General features: G+C 39.1%; 1 protein-coding gene across 1 annotated transcript in view; it reads left to right on the top strand.

Annotated features, from left to right (window-relative positions):
* spon1a (spondin 1a) overlaps nucleotides 1-17,810 on the top strand; it is an 84,798-nt gene that overhangs the window by 6,899 nt on the left and 60,089 nt on the right. The window contains exons 3-5 of the mRNA XM_079339352.1: nucleotides 531-664; nucleotides 14,100-14,173; nucleotides 14,582-14,704. Coding sequence (XP_079195478.1) covers nucleotides 531-664; nucleotides 14,100-14,173; nucleotides 14,582-14,704 — 331 coding nt within the window. The remainder of the gene's footprint in view (nucleotides 1-530; nucleotides 665-14,099; nucleotides 14,174-14,581; nucleotides 14,705-17,810) is intronic.

The following is a 17,810-nucleotide window of genomic DNA, read 5'->3' as shown; positions in this document are numbered from 1 at the left end:
TAGACTTGTTTTCTGTCGCTCACTAAGATGTACATGGAACGAGCACGGACACTCTATTTTCTCACTCAACAGGGCTGGTTAGCTTGTTTTATAACGAGGAGATAACATCACATGAAATGGAGAAACAAGAGAAAAACTTTATTTCGGGTTAGGGTTAAAACACTGCAGCTCGTGTACTGACTAGAACTAGGAAATGGGACCACATTACTCCTGTTTTGGCCTCTCTGCACTGGCCCCCTATAAAATCTAGAATATAATTTTAAATCCTTTTTCTCACTTACAAACCTCTACATTTAATGACAAGCTTCTGAGTGTTAAGATTTGCGTCAAACGCTTGTCAATACAGAGCACCACACATCCGTTTGTCCACCTTCAATACAAAAGCACTAGCTTTCATATTGTTTGAAGGGGAAAACAGTCACTGTAATTTTTAACTTAAAATTCCTTTATGTGTCTCAAATGTTAAATCCATGTAAGTTTCCATTGCTTATCAATTGCTTAATCTTTTTGAATTTGTTTTTGCTTTACAGATAATTGATGAGGAGGAAACACAGTATATGACCAACTGCCCCCCTGCTGTGACAGAAAGCACTCCTCGCAGACGCAGCAGCATCCAGGTGTTTTGGACTGCGCCCCCCAGTGGCTCTGGCTGCGTCCTGCTCAAGTATGTAGGAGACATAAGCACTAATTTAATATATAATATATTATATAAAGGCGGAGGTTTAACTCCCAAGAAACATTTCATTTTTGATAAAGACCGGTCCAGGCTTTTAACAAATAATCAGCACAATGACCTGTCGTTAAATGGAAGTTTACGTAAATGTGCTTTGTAAGGTGACTTTGAGTGCTTTACGTAAATGGTGCCATTAATTAAAATGTATTTTTATTTATTTCATTATCATTATTATTGTGAAAAGTTGTGATGGACAGTATCATAATCCAATCCAATTTTATTTGTTAAGCACTTTAAAACAACCACAGTTGACCAAAGTGCTTTAAAGAGGAATAAATAAAATTCATAACAGCTCACATTAAGTTAATGATAATGTATTAGTTTCAGCTACATTGTATTTAGCAGATGCTTTTATACAAAGCCATACTACACAAGCAAGGATATAGGAGAGAACAACGTCTAAGAACAGCTTTAAGTATGAGGCAATGCACAACATTGACAGCTGTTCTTGAGAGTTCTATTCAGCAACAAACCCATCCTAAAAACTTTCAAACAAAACCATCATTGTCAAATCAGACTTTTCATTGACAGAGCGTAGTGGGTGGGAAGGAGTGAAGATGTGGATGAGAGAGTTGAAGTTAGAAGGAGCCATAATTGTCACTGTTTTCTAAGCAAGCAGCAACATTTTAAGCTGTTATATACTAGGGAGGGAATTCAAAATAAAGGGATTGTAATCAATGAACACAATTTTACATCACTTATCTCTAAGATCTACCCAATCAAGGTCTGATTCACCAAGGATGTTTCACTTGTGATAAATTCCAGCCAGAAACACTGTCATCTAGAGTTGCAGCTCAGTTTGTTTGTGGAGAACAGCTGTCAGTAGTTATATTGAAATTTACTGTATTTTCCGGACTATAAGTCGCATCAGTTAAAAAATGCATCATGACGAGAAAAAACTAAACAAAACATTAGTCGCACCAGACTATAAGTCGCATTTTTATTTCACAAAATCCATGACAGAAAACAGACATTTAATCTGGAAATGCAAGTTATTCAACTACACAATAACAAACAGAACAACAGTCTAAATAGCTGCCCGTTATGTTTATGTAACACATTCACAGTTAGTCAGCTACACAATAAGGACATACAAACAATAGGCTAAATTAACATAACAAGCTAGCGAGTCCACTAAGCTCTCGATTCCACATCACTGAATCCATTTAAGGCTTCATCTTCAGTATAGCTTCTGAACAGCTCTGGAGAAAGATGGCGTCTCTTCTTCTGTGGAGCCATAGTTGTCACAACCCTAGAGCGCCCTCTCACGGCTGTAGATGGTAATGTTTACTCCTTGGTTCATGTCAGTCAGTGTGCATGTAGCCTATATTTTGATATATAAGTCACACCTGATGATAAGTCACTGGACCAGTCAAACGATAAAAAAAGTGTGACTTATAGTCTTGAAAATATGGTAATATTGAACATTATATTATATTACTTTTTTTGTTTGCAAAGACAACAAAGGAGCAGAGTTCTGCTGTTCAGTTAGAGGTACATTTCTCTCTTTGAATGTTATTCAAATAGAAGATGGTTTCTAACTGTCTCATGTGCACTCGTTAAGCAGTTGAAAAAGTTATACATTTTATAAATTTCAGACTATTCAATAGTTTTTTTGAAGTTGACTCACACTGAGCTAAGTTTAAGTGTTAATATTTTGATTTAAACTGACACTACTCCTTGGGATTTTGAGTTGTACTTTTATAACACATCAGTTCCAATATGTCCAAAACATTTTGATCCTTACCTGACTTCATAATAGTTTGTTTACTGTTATTAGTTATGCAGGTGATTGACGCCAACCAATTGTGCTGCTGTGATTCTTCTGAGCTTTCCTTGGATTCACATACAGTCATATTTAGTTGACAAATTATGGCAAGAAAACCTTTTGTTAGTCCAGTGCTGTGGGGAAATAAGATGGAACCTTGCTGGGGTAAATGCAACTTGCAAATCATTCTGATCAATACATTATTTCACTGTTTTAGTACAGCCTGTTACTTTGCTGCCTCTTCTACAGTTTTGTGGTTTTTACGGCGAGGTGATATGAGGTTGAATATCTTCGTACAGAAATGCATGTCATTATGTGACCTTCACCCTGCCAGAGTGTTACGAGTTTCTCTTTTCTGTGTTTCTGAGCTTTCCAATTCTCTTGTGTTTATCCTCCTTGAGTATCTTCATGACCTGCCTGAGCTTTCGTTGACTCTCTTGCACTGATGTGACATTGTGCTCCCTGCTCTCTCCAACTCCCTTCCCTTTTTAATCCATCTTTTCTTTGTTTTCATCTTCAGTGTGTGTCATAGTTTTCTCAAATCAGACAATGTTGTACTTCTTCACTTCTCATTGAATGCAGGATAGAATGTGATGATTTGAAAGTGCAGAGATGTGGATGTAATACCAGGGTGCAGACAACAGGTGAGGGAGGGAGACGTGTGAGAAGAAGACAGTTGAAAAGAGATTTCTCTGAAAGTCATGATTACAGGCTAGGAGTGTGTTCTTGAAAACTGTTCTTCCCCTTTCTGGCAGTCACAAAGATGCCAAGGTTTTCGTGTGCCTTGCTGCTGAAACACAAAAAATGTCTTCATAAGACTGTCGTGATGAAAAGGTACAATCCCTGTATCTCACTTTACAGTTCAGCATTTTAATATGAAAACTGTTTAGACGCGAAGACTTTTTACACTATTGAGTTATTTTACAGCCCTAACCATAATTGGTAGGTGGTAATACAAATACTACTCAGTCAACAAATATACACAGCAAAGAACAAACATTATAATGTGAAATAATATTATAGATTAGCCTAGCTTAGATAGGTAAATGTTATTACCACCACAGGCAGGGTTAATGTTTGCTTTTCATTTCATTTCAAATCCCAAAAGAACTGCCCGTTGGTCCGCCTGCCTGTAAAATATGCTGGTTATTTAAAAAACGACATCTGGTTTGGAAATTAGAAGTGTGTGTGTGGCTCAAGTACTGTATATACATATGTGTTTCTATAAGAAAGCTCCAGTGACTCAAATGATGTCTCGGGAATCTTGCTTCTTCCCAGTGGTTTGCTGCAGTGTAATTGACAGGCAGTCACCGTCTTTTAGATGGAAAGACTGAGCTTGGTGGTTTGGTGCATGATGATAGGGTCAGGCAAGGATGCTCATTCAAACTGCTGAACTCTCAGCACCGACTTTGAAAGTTTAATCATCGAGTCCAGTTTATTTTGGGCTTTCTTACATTATATGCCAGAATCATATCATGCCAAGGTTTCTTTCACTCTATTGCTGGTATCATACTTTGGGTTTGTGCAAATGTTTTCTACACATTGCAGCAATCAGAAACCAAGCTCCTCTAGAGGAAAATCTATGACACGGGTGCTGTTTAACAGAAAAACACAAGGTCCACAATGGTTTTAAGGTAGTTTGAGAACTTGGAAGAGAGGTATAAAATTAATGACAAGACTAAAAACTTCTCTTTAACAGGCAGAAATGTTCCGCAGTGACAGAACAGCCATCTACTAAACTGCGCTGGGCTTGAAAATGGGATAGGGTAATTGGATAAGATAAAAAATGGGATAAAGAAGGACATGTTAAATATAATAAATATATAAATAAAAATCATAAATACTACAAAAAATGCTCGCCAGAGCAGAGACAAGTAAAATTTGAATACATCCGAAAGGTGATCCTATCAGGGATGAGATTGAAAATTATTTGGACACGTCATCCACCCTTAAGGAGTCCCAGAACCTGTCCCTGGTAGACCCCCTCTGTTACTGAGTCTGTTCAGCATACATTCAAGATGCTGTTTCAGTCATTGCATTAACCAATTCTTTCATGTGGTGCCTGTGAGGTTTTCCAGTGTCTTAAAATAACTCGACAGGCTGTTATTGTACCCACCACGATCACACAGAATTCACCCTTGAATATGTTGGGTCTGAGATTGGTCCTCCAGTAAACACAGCACTGGATTAAAAGGAATTTGTGATTTAAACAAACTACTCAATATATGAATGACCTGAGCAAATGAACAAAGCTTTTTTTCAAAATCCATCCAAGCGGTTTTATCTTCTGTCGCACTCCAATATTTTGCTATTTTGGCCACACCGAAAGACAGATTATACAATCTTGGGTCGGTGAGGCTCAGCCCTCCCTTCTCCATATGCGCACTTAACTTTATTAGTTAAATTCTTGGCCTTTTCCCACTCCATAGAAAAGTCTGTATCATCAGACCGCTTAAAAATCATGGACGGCATTTTGATGGGCAACATCATACTAGTGTTATTAAACTGTGGTGCAATTACCATTTTTAGTTTCTTAACTTTTCCCAACAATGTGAGTTTGAGCTTCCCCCATTTATAAAGGTTTGTCTTAATTTTCTGAGAAGTAACGGGTCAAAATTCAACATTACTATGTCTCCTGTGTCCTGAGCAAGCTTAAGTCGCTTTAGGTATATACACTATTTTAAACCAATTCATAAAATTGGAGTTAAAGTCAAAGTGAGACATGGTAGTGAACAAAACAATGCCATTCCACCTTACCAAAGGCTTTCTCTGCATCAAGAGAAACGGCCACAATTGGAGTATTTTCAGATTGACTCAGCCACAGTAAGTAATAGCCTAACATTGTCAGTTGAGATCCTATTCATCATAAATCCCACTTGGTTAAGGTGGATGATGTTCAGCAACACCCATTGCAAACGTTTGGCCAAAATTTTAGTCAAAATTTTACAATCAAGATTTAGTAAGGTTATATGTCTAAAATTAGCAGGGTCTGTTGCATTAGGAATAAGAGAGCTCACAGGTTCATTAAAGGTGGAGCCAAATTGTCCCAGATCAAAAATCTTTTTACTATTAGGTCAAAAATAACTATGAAAGCTTTATGATATTCTACCCCGAGTCCGTCATAACCAGGTGACTTCCCATTTTTCATTGAGGAAATTGCCTTCCTTATTTCATCCTCTGACATAGTCTAGTACATCGACTTCCTCAGGTTGTAGCCTACATCTATTTTCGAGAGAAACTGTTATACGTCTTCTCGTGCAGTGTTGGAAGCTACAGAGGATATGCACAATCTTTCGTAGTATTGTTGAAAAACTATATTTATTTCTTTATTTGAGAAAAACTCTTTATCACCCTGATTTATAACTGGTATTATATTAGCAAGTTTTTTTACTTCATCAGTCTCGCCAGCAGTTTTCCAGTTTTTTCTCCTCCTTCATAAACACTCATTCTTAATCTGTAAAGAGCATATGGTCTGAAATAGCTATTGCATTCATAGCACAGTTAGCTACAATATCTATTAAAGAAGAGCTTATTACAAAAAAGTCCAGCCTGGAGTATGTTTTGTAAAAGTGCGAGAAAAAGGAGTAGTCACGCATAGTCGGATTAGTTAAACTCCATATGTCTCTTAGTCCTACAGAACATCACCACTCAACATAGAGCTCCTTAGTCAGGAGAAAAGGTCTGCATGAAGTCCTATCCAAGAAAGGATCCACAACTTCATTAAAGTCACCGGCAAGATCAATTTGGCCAGCAGTGTCTCCCAGTATCTTATTAACCTGATGATAAAAATTGGAATCTCCCTTGTTGAGGGTGTAAATATTACACACCACCTTCATCCCCTCTAGTATGGCCTCAACGCACACAATCCTTCCTCCTGTATCTTTAATATGCCTTGTAAGAATGAAGCTGATATTCTTAAAAATTAATTAAAATGAGTACACACACTCTAAGCAACCAGCATCCGAGTATTGAGACTCCTCCCCACCTCCTGCACATGGGATCTATCTCAGTTCAGATCCAAGCAAACAAACCTCTCCAGTGTTTACAACAGTGCACCTTGCTTTTTTACCTCAGTCTGCAGCTTTCCCGTGCCCATGCTCGTTGACAAACTTCTCAGTTGCTGCAGCGGTGTTAAAGCGTAAGCTTTTCCCTATGAAGTGCAGCATCACGTGAAAGCCTGTGTGTATCTTACATTAAGCTCATGCAATATGCGCATCACAGATGTAAAGGCTTTCCTTTTCTACGTCAGCTGCTTCGTTATTTCAGGAAACAGAGACAAACGCCCCCCCCCCCCAAAAAAAAACAACAACTTGCTTTTCTTTAGCTGCATTAATCACCTTGTCCCTTGCTGACTGCCTCAGAAAACGAATCAGAACTTGCCTCGTAGGCTGATCTGTGTGCGGCATCTGAGCTAGCTGCCTATGCACCCTCTCCATCTCAAACTTGTCGTCAATTTCAACACCAAGCTCTTTGGTTAGAATCTTTTGTACACAGTACAGGTAGTGTTCCGTTAAGCCTGGTTCACACGGCAGGATAATTACGCCGATTTTGGCCCCGATTCTCCCCTTCCGATAATCTTAAGGACGCCCCGATCATCATAAGATAATCTTATAAGATCATCCTGCCGTGTGTGGTGTGTTCAGAACGCTCTCGTCTCGTCGGAAGAATGTCGGGACCACTCCGATCTCAAATCGGGGATATTCAACATGTTGGATTGTTTTGGCCCGATCTCTCATCATGTGTGGTGTTTCCCCTCCGAGGAGAAAACGAGCACGAGCCTGTTGACTGTGACGCGTAGCCAATCAGAAAGCGAGGTGACCTTATTAGCGAAAACACCGGTAGCAAAACAACTGCTACTCACTTCCATATCAACATGTAGCAAGTACAGCTCATGCTCCCGTTGTCTCCACTCCTTTGACCGACGCCTCTTTTTAAAACGTGTTTTTTCAGATAAAAACAGCACAAACGATCCCTATTACATCCTCTTTGTCCATTTGTTGACTCTGGAATCACGTTTGATCTCGAGAGGTTTTGCGAGATTTCCAGTCTGATCGGGGGACGTTCACGAGTGAAATCGGCTCGTGTGTGGTGTGTTGATGTTGCCGTGTGGCCGCACACCACACACTGTACGACCGAAACTGTAAAACCTCCGATTATTTATCACCATGTGTGTGGTCTCTAAAGTTTGGGAAATCTGCCGACAATTTTAAAATCCTGCCGTGTGAACCAGCCTTAAGTACCAAAAAGTCTCTTTAAATCCCACCAACCTCACGTTATTCCGCCTGCTATGGTTTTCAAGGACTTGCACTCTGGTCCATAGGGCTTCCATTTGATTATCCGAACTCCTTCTGCCTCTTAGCAGCCGCTCTGAAGTTTCTTTCACATGTGCAATGTGTACTTCAGCCTCCCCCAAGCGCTCCTGCATGGCTGTCACCGCTGTACTCAGCTCCATGCGGCCATCTTGGTCGCTGCACGCGACCAAGATGGCCGCTGCAGGTTGGATTACTGTAATTGTCTTTTATCAGTGTGCTCTGCTAAGTCTCTAAAGACTCTAAAAGAGACCACATGTTTTGGCTTCCCTGCACTGGTTCCCTATACAGTCTACAATATAATTTAAATCCTTTTCTCACTTACAAACCTCTTAATGGTCAGGCACTCTTTTATCTTCAATAGTTAATTATGCCGTACTACCCTTCAGAACATTATGCTCCCAGAAAACAGGCCTGCTCATGGTACCTACAGTCTCTGAATGGACAATGGGAGCAAGAGCATTCAGTTATTAGGCCCTACCATAGAATAATCTACCAGTCAAGGTCAGGTAGGCAGACACACTGTGTACTTTTAAGAATAGACTTAAAGTATTTATTTTTGATAAAGCTTATAGTATGGATGGTGCAGGTGTAGACCAGCTCCCAGTTATGTTGTTATAGGCATAGACTATAGACATAGAACTCGCACCTGAGCTCTTATCTCTCCCTTTCTCTCTTATGAAAATTGTATTACATTAATTTCAATTCTTAGCGACTAACCACATCTTTTCCTGGCAGCGCCTGAGCTTGCATGTCTTGTAGGTTCCTCAGAATTGTTGGTGTGTGACCCTAGGCCAAATTTGAAAAAAATGTCCCCACTCAATTAAAGGGTTAGGTTTCAGTCCAGAGTTATAAGTATCCATGTTTATAACTGGGCTGCTTCCTATGGTGTGTGAATAGTTCATGCATTTTGAATGTTAAATTTGTAACTGTCAAGTGGGGCTGTGCAATAAATCTGCCTCTAAATCTGACTCTAAATCTCTAAATGTAATTATAGAATAAGTCTTTAAGTACACGGGCCATGCATTTACATATTAGCACACAACTTGGAGAACCCTTCATACTTCTGCTATGTATTTATTTGTCAATTTGGAATGTTCTTTCAGCTCTCATTGTTCCACTTCTCTGTGGGGGGGGGGGATTTTCACTCTCACCTTTGTTCTTAATTACATTTTCAGCTTTCTGTTTAATTGGACTGAAAATAATTGGCTTCCATTCTGCTCATTAGGGGGGAACTTAACCATAAAATCAAACATGACCTGCTATTGTGTGATGACAAAAAGTCAAACAATCGTCAGCAGGAGCAATTTTTTGCAGTATGTTTGTTTTGGCTGGGGACCTGCTGGTTGTTCCACAGAAACAGAGTCACTCAGAATATAATCCATAAATTGTGCTCCCCATTGAAGTTTCCACTATCTACAGTATCTTTCCATTTGTAGGTCGGAAGCAATTTATTTGTCATCTCCCTCTGGCGTGCGATATGGTGGATAGTGCGATGTGTTCTGATGGGCTGTCTGTGAGAGACAGTGTATCTGTGATCAGAAGAATGTCAAAACCATGTGCAACTGTCAGAAAGTGTTTATCTCCGTCTGCACAATGACAGCTAAGATCAAGGAGAGCTTTGATGGAACTCTGAATAGCCATAGAAATTAAATAGAAATACACATGCTTCTTTGCAGATGATAAAAGTATTGTTTCTTTTTGCAAAGTTTATAGCGAAAACTGACCATTTTCTTTTTCTTCAATGAAGTAATTTAGTTGTAGAGGGAGCAGTTAGGAAAAAAACTACAAAAATGTTCTACAAGAATACAAATGGAAATGTAGCTATAGAATAACAACCTTTTTGGCTGCTTTTCTTTTTAACTATTCTTTCTTTTTTTTCTTCTTTTTGTTAACCTGCCACTCATGCATACAAACTCCCTCACATACACACCCACACACATTCAAATCAGTGCACTCTCTGGGTGATTGGGATCGGCAGTGGTGTCATTCTGGCAAAGTGACATAGAATTTAAATTGGGTGTTAAATAAGCATTGCTCTGCTTGATCGTCTGGCCAGCCTAGGAAAGTAGGCAAGCAGTGAAGCAGAGTGGGCTGCTCCAACTCAGGCAGTTATATGAAATTGGGGTGAGATTGAATGAAAGTGTGAGCATTAAGAGATATACTGGCCGTGCCACTTACCTTCAATCATTTTATCAACATTATGAGAGGCTGATTAGGCCTAATACACACTTGCCCTCTCTAAAACCTTCTTGATCTAAACTACTTACCATAATGACCTCTATTGTACATAAGGCCTGCACGATATTACTAAAAAATGACATTGCAATATTTATTTTCCTTGCAATATGTATTGCAAAATAAAAAAAAGAAAACAAATCTTTCTCTTCTCCCTGAACGGCTACCTTATCGTGGTGGGGGAGTTTGAGTAGCCGAATATTCCTAGGAGCAATGTTGTCAGGGGCTTTATGCCCCTAGAGGGGCTCCCGAGTCAAACAGGTCCTTGGGGATGTTTCAGACCAAAAGCAGTTCCCCAGCTAAGTTCCCCTATGAAAAAAAACAGGGACCGAGACGCCGTCCGGCATAGCGCAGCCAGGGCCTTACCTTGGAGCCAGGCCGAGGGTAAGGGCCCATAGGAGAGCGCCTGGTGGCTGCGCCTTTACCCGTGGGGCTTGGCTCGGTGGGACGTCGCAGGCCCGTCCTCCTGTGGACCCCCCACCCACAGCGGAGACCAAAAGGGTCAGGTGCAGTGTGGATCAGGAAACAGTCAATGGCAGGGGCCTCAGCGACCTGATGCCCGGACACAGCTTCTGGCTATTGGGACATGGAATGTCATCTCACTGGGGGGAAAAGGAGTTAAATCATTAAGTCTAATTTGTTTTCAGTTGCCGATTAATATGGATGTAACTAAATTATTGCTAATTTTGAATTTCCAATTCAAATCTGCAATCTTGGAACACAGAAGACATCACTACATCACGTCAGGAGCTTTCTACTTCTAGTATGATAAGAGGGCAAATGGATGTTTGATGAATATGATATAGTTTACGTCTTTGACTCTGAGTGAAAATAGTCTTGTTAAAGGAATATTTTGGTATTTTTGAAGTGAGGTTGTATGAGGTAGTTGTCAATAATAAGTATGAAGCCACAAGAGATGCCAGTCTGCGCCGCCCCTAGAGAGACCGCTACAGCTATACAGACAGGGTTATTTGCTCCACGTAGTTTAGCTAATTTTAAGAAAAACTGAACTCCTAAAACAATGTTGGGTATGCTTTATTGAAGAAAAATCAAAATGCTTTACTTTTGCACTTGAAATCCACTTTGTTTTAGCACTATACTTTAGCTAACTAAAGCCACACATTAACGATTTTGTAAATTGAAATTTATGGATGCCAAAGTATATTTCAGATGTGTTTTAGCTTAATTTTTCATTTGTTCATTTGCATGCACGAAAGAGTGAGAGATACAGCGGGGGAGAGCGCACTAAGACACTCCAACGTTTAGCCTAGATTACTGCACAAACGCCATTCACCATGCACACTGCTTTACTTTTAGTACAGTAGCACACAGGTGATCCGTGATCCATATGGACTGGTCAATTGGTCGGCTCGATTTCACTCTCACCCTGTCTAGCATAATGATAGCAGCAAAATCTCACCTGCTTTGAAAATCTCCACACAGATTAAAGCAGATTAAATATGTTTATTGCAAAACTACATTAATTAAGAGTGTAAAACATAATCTATAGACATATAAACTATAAAAATGTATTAAGTTAATATATATATCATAACTCATAACAAGGTTGCAAACCTAGGTTTTTCTTAAGCTAACTTTCCTATTCTCATGAATTGATGTTTTTTTTTTCTATTTTGCTTTTACATCAATTAAGGACACCTAAAACTTCAAACATAACGCAATGGCAAACTGTAGTCATCAAGGTTTATTGCCAAGAAGATAAACAAATCTACATTGTCCTGTTTTAGTCAGGAGTGTTGTAGTGTGACTGTGATTTGCTTGAATGTTGCACTTGATGCTTGATACTTCTAGAAACCATATTGATTTTTAAGGAGGATTTTAATTGTAAATTCTTAAGTATTTATTAAAGATTCCCCCAGGAGGACGCTGCAGTCTTACCTGAACCTAACCCAAGTCCAAGCTAGCTCACATTTTTCCCAAAAGAATAGTTAATTACCACTTACCTTGGTAAGCGCATCAAGCAGTGTGACGGTGCAGGATGACGATTTACTGGCATTTCTCCAGTTCGCCTGTAGGGGCGCACATTTAGGAAACGGTCCTATGGGTCATATTATGTGACAGACGACCTCTACGGTCGTATAGGTTGGAGGACTTGTTGAAGTTGACACCATATTTGCAATATCTCCTTGTTTTATGCAGTGCGTGGGTCTTGCATTATGCCCATTGTAACTTTAAAAACAGTATCGAAACGAATTGCATTGTTTTGTTCAATGTAGGATTTCAGAGATGTACATATTTGATTAAGTTACATAGCCAGCTCAAACCTGTTTGATTTTTCCTTATAACATTGGGAATTTAGGGAGATAAACAGCTTGTCTTTCTTGAAAACAACCATAATGCATTAATTTCCTCCTTTAATTAGCATATTATTTCCCCATTTTGCTATTTGTATTCTCTTGCTTTGAGGAACCAGTTCTGGGATCAGCTCAGCTTAACAGCTCAACTTAGTTTGATACTTCAAAATGAATGGCATCCAAACAGTCCAGCTGGAAAGGGCCCACCTGGATCAGACCCTACCCCAACATGTCCCTCCAGCATTTCATTTGTTGGGTTATTTTATCTCCATGGAAATCTTCATACAGCAATGGCTGCTGTATAAGCCATTTGTGGAAGTGAGGGGCCCGGAGGCTTGTTTTCTGTTGTTGTTTTCTCAATTCTGTTGGACTCTGAAAAGGATTGTCTGAAGGCTGATTTACATGTCAAGGCCCTTCTCAGACCTATGTTCCAAACCACCCAGAGGAACAGGCCTCTTAGACAGCTCAATCTAGAGGAGCTGCCAGGCCCCATATTTGACAAACATTACTGTTTGCCTGTCCATCAGGTCTTATCGACATAGTGGATAGTTTACCATTTCTGTTCATTTTTGCAAATTTTACAGTTGAGGTGCTGAACAGATATTCTTAAGTGCAAAATTACTCTTTTAGTTGCAGCCTTTCTTTTTCATCTTTTTCTTCAGCTTTCCAACTTCTTATTTCTTTGTACGCGGGTATCTTAGTGCTGATGCTTGCTTTTTTTGGTCTTTGTAATAGACACTGAATGCCTCAATCTAAAAGACAGCAATTTCCCCATGGGCTCTGATACCTGCTTTAAGGAGTCAGAAAAAACAGGAAGATGATAATGATGAATACTTGCACATGTTCCATCTACCACAATCTACTTTTCAGACTCTATAACCTCATTTCCATCAAGCGGTTCAGTTCAGTTAGCCTCGGTTCAGCACACAGTTTGTGGCTTTTCCCGAGACTAAAGCCGAAAAAGATCCCCAAATTACCAACTTGTACTGTCCTACTTTTTGGTACCCTTCTTTTGGGGTCCCTAGTTTATCGCTCTGACCCTAAAAGGTGGAGCTAAACACTGCTGTCCGTTGATTGGTCGAAAGAACTGTCACTTTCCGTGTGACAGCGGCAAACAAAACCCCACCGTGTTTAAATGCCCAGTTGATTGCTTTTTCGGCTGTTTTCTTCTCGCGGCACACAGCCTTCTCTAAAACAAAGCTTGATTGAGTTTTTGTAACAAAGAGCCGCATGTTATTGACAAAGTAGATTAATTCATTGATGTCTTCCATCGTCAGTTCTGTTCACTGTGTCACATTTTTCTTCCTGTTGAATATATCAGTGGGGTGGCTGTTAGCTATTAGCTGCTATGATGTTACACTATTACGTAGCTGATGTGGCTATCGGCATCTGACTTACACGCCACCTACCGAATAGGGCATGGTTGGCTGTGGAAACGCAAACAGGATCAGGCTTTAACAAACCAAACCATACCAAACTGTACTGATCCATACTGGACCACTAGGTGGAAACGGGGCTTCTTAGATCTTAAAAATGCAGGATTTTTCACATTTTCTGCTTTCTGCTCTTTCAGTTTAAAACATTTAATTTTGCTGCAATATTTCACATTCTTCAACCATCTCCCATTGTGATATTCATGCTTTGTTTTGCCTATAAATATACATTTGCACTTTGGGGCTGCCCTCAACAAACTTCAATCCTCATTGCATCCCTCACTTGTTGTTCTCTCTGCATAGGGCAAGCATTGTGCAGAAGAAGATAATCTATTTCCAGGATGAAGGCTCACTCACCAAGCGGATGTGTGAGAAAGGTGGGTTTCTTTTATTGACATGGAATAAATCATTCTCCATGAGTTGCTTATTCTTTCGATCTCCCTGCTGCTACTCTATTTCACTCCCCCTGGTCATGGCTTTCTTTCATTTCTTTATTTGATGCAGGGACATTCCTCTCCCCTCTTATACTTTGGCATGTGAATTATTGTAAATGAGTGCAACCCCTGGATGTGCATGACATTGGAGCCACACTGAGCAATAGATCAAACAAACCATGCTGCACATACTTCCCATTGCTCATCCCCTCCCCCAAAACACACACACCCACAACACACCACCACCACGACTGGGGGCCACTCTCATCTGATTCTTTTATGTAAATGAGAAACCTCTGTTTTGTATCTTCTGATATTTACTTCCTCTCACTTCTCATCTTTTCTGTACAGAATCAATGTATGGGGACACTACAGATAAACCTCTGCTTGAATGTTGTGCCTGTGGAACAGCAAAATACAGAGTCACCTTCCATGGAAATTGGTCAGAAAAGATTCATCCCAAAGACTATCCACGTAAGTACAACATCGCTGCCCTTTGACACCACAGATGGTTTGGGATAGTTGTTGTTTTATGACCTTAATAGACCAAGAAAACAAAGTCAATGTAGACCTGCCAAGTGCATCTTCAGGCTGGTTAAAGCCCCTAAAAAGCACCTACAAAGCACACATAAAGCATGGGTAACATCATTGGTTTTATTTTCTGTTCAAAGCCAGTGCAGTTCCTTGTTGTTTTTTTTTGTTTTTAAAAAATGCTTTCTGCATCAGATGTTTTGTTTTTTATAGCTTTACTCACAATACTGTAAAAGTACACACTTTTAACCGGAAATCAAGATGGACTGGAACTGCATAACGCTGTTGCTATTGCATATTTGCTAAATTAAAAGTAATTTTAAGCCACAGAGTGATGTAATACAGGCTTCAAGGCAGGGTAGTTAATTTCCTCGAGATACATTTTTTAAGATTTTGGTTGAAATTGTCTTTTTGTCCTGACAGAAATTAATATTTTATGTGCTCTGAAAAAGAAAATTAGAAAATCTGTCATCTGTAGCAGTTAGCGTGTTAAACTTATGCACTCACTTCGAGTTTTAGAATCCAATCATGCTTCCCTGTCACCCAGCTCGTTCTCTACCCCATGCATGCACAAGCCCACTCTATAAGCATGAGCTGAAATCTGCTTCTGGACCAATGACGCTAGTACATCTAAGTGAGGGGTCCAGCTTTTGAGGGAGAACAGAGGGGTGGGTGAAGGTGGAGCACGAAGAGAGGCTTTCATAGTCATGGTAGTTTTCAAAAATTACCTACCCTGCCTCTAATACTAAATACAGAGAGAGTGCTGCAAAATTGTTTTTGTAAACTAGTAACATCAAGCATCAGTAAAACGAACTCAGAAATTTAAGTTGTGGGCGATGCCAGTGGAACAAATGACAACTTAACATGGGAAAGGGGATTCTCATATTGCCTACTCTTTTTAGGCTTATTTAGACTTTAAAATTATGTATAATTATGGGCGTGGTTGATTGCCATCTGTGTATCACTAGCTGTCTGCTTGACATCATCACACATGTTCTAGTCACTCAACTTACTATCTTGGCCATGCTTGTGTTGTTTGTGTCTTTGTGAGACTTTAACCATGCATGTATGAGTAATTGAAATCGATTTTCAAGAAATCTGTGCCCCTTTCTTTTTTTAGTAGGTAACAATCTTGTATTACTTTTTAATTAAACACCAATTAACAGGTATTGGTGACAGATGGAACCATAGCTTGCTAATATTAGTTATTTCAGTGATATCATCATATAAGAGATAGAGCCAACATGTTGTTCTTTTTCACTGCAGTAAAGCATAACTGATGTACACTAATAAATCATTTTACAGAACTTCCCCAGGGGATTAATAAAGTATTCTCATTCTGATTAATTTGACCGTTTCTTGTAATTAACACGCCCAACTCTCGCTCAGCAAATGAAGGTTTGATAAGTTCCAAAGCTTTTCTACATTTTGTCTGGTACACTGTTAGCACCACATTATAGGATAAAATTATGCCTTTTATAAAAATGAAGTTTATACTTTTGAAAACTTTATTATTGGTTTTGCTTATGAACGATTGGGCTAGAAGGCTTAGAGCCCCTGACTGGGCTAGAAAGATGGAAAGTATGGAGAACAACATTGATTTTGATCTTTTAATAGGATTTGTTGCCAATAGCAAAAATATAGATAATCTGAATCTCATCCTTTAATCTTGATTGTTGTACCATAGCCCCAAAAAGGATATGTTCCCAGTATGTGGGTGGTTTAGTCCCCATACAAGGCTAAATAGTGGTGTGGGTGTTGCAGAATGTTACTAATGTTAGTAGTGATGTGTGTATAACCTTGAGCAACACTATCAGGATGTGAATGGATTTAAGGATTACTCTGCCTCTCTTGTTTAAATCAGGCCCTCGGCAGTCAGATCAATACACTGATAGGACTGGAATAAGATAAACCCTGAAATCAAAAGGAACCCTAATTTACTGTCTTACAGAGGGAGTAGTTGGTTCATGACTCATTCTTACACACAAGTACACAAACACACACAAGCCCAGATAAATCAACTTTAAAGAGGATGGGGCAAGCTGTGTATTTCTGTTTCTGTTTTGTTCATTCACAGAGTCATTTCCTAGGCAACCAGTTATTATAATACTGGGACTATAACATTAAACAATATTATTCAGTGAATACAATAAACATTAAATTATCTTATTTCTTATTTCACATATATGACCTTTATAATAATTCCCAACCAAGTTTCCAAGTGAAATAGTAAACTTCTCACAACTTGTTTTCTGCTGCATGCAGTTCCCTATTTTTGCTGTCAGAGAACTAACACATGTTCAGGTTCACTAGAGTAGGAACAGTAGACCTTTGTTTTGACAAACATATTGAGACAAAAAAATCAATGTAAAACAGACCACAAGCCCTTTTTTCAATTATTCCTAACAATAGACTTGACAGTTCTATTTTCTTTCTCCCTTTTGCCAGTTGTGTTAGTATTGCAGCCTTCATGGCTATTAAACCAATGCAATTACAGCTCAGTTAAACATAGACTGTGTTACTAGAAAAAAAATGGCCTGGTTGTTCAGGCAAAGTCTGAAAACTTTCATCCATACAGCTATTATCTTTATTACGTACCCTTATTTAAGAGATCTGTAACTTAAAATTTAAAAATAAGCAGTTGTCCATTTTTTTGTTTGAACACTACAGATCCCAAGTTGATTTACTGACATCGACACAAAACAAAGCTAGATTAGTGGCACGGGATGTCTAATGCATGTCACTCATTGTCTTAGTCGTGGGACAGAAATGCTTTTGTCTTGTCAAATTTAATTTTAATGCTTTATAGCTTTTTGTGGATAGCAACTCAAAAAATGTAAGTCTAGCTTTAGTCAAAAGACATCATACGAGATCATTATATTCATAACCTTTTCACTCTTTAAAATAATTTAGTTTGAATGATACAGCTATCAGACATTTGTATCAATGTGGCAGGTTAATTCATCTGTAAAATGTATCTAATTGTCAACAATCACAGGGAGCCTATTATTATTGTACTATCACTTTATTTAAATGACTTGTGCATTCA

The sequence above is a fragment of the Symphodus melops genome, assembly GCF_947650265.1.
Source record: "Symphodus melops genome assembly, chromosome: 3".
Classification (NCBI taxonomy): domain Eukaryota; kingdom Metazoa; phylum Chordata; class Actinopteri; order Labriformes; family Labridae; genus Symphodus; species Symphodus melops.
This window is presented reverse-complemented; position numbering and strand designations above follow the sequence as displayed.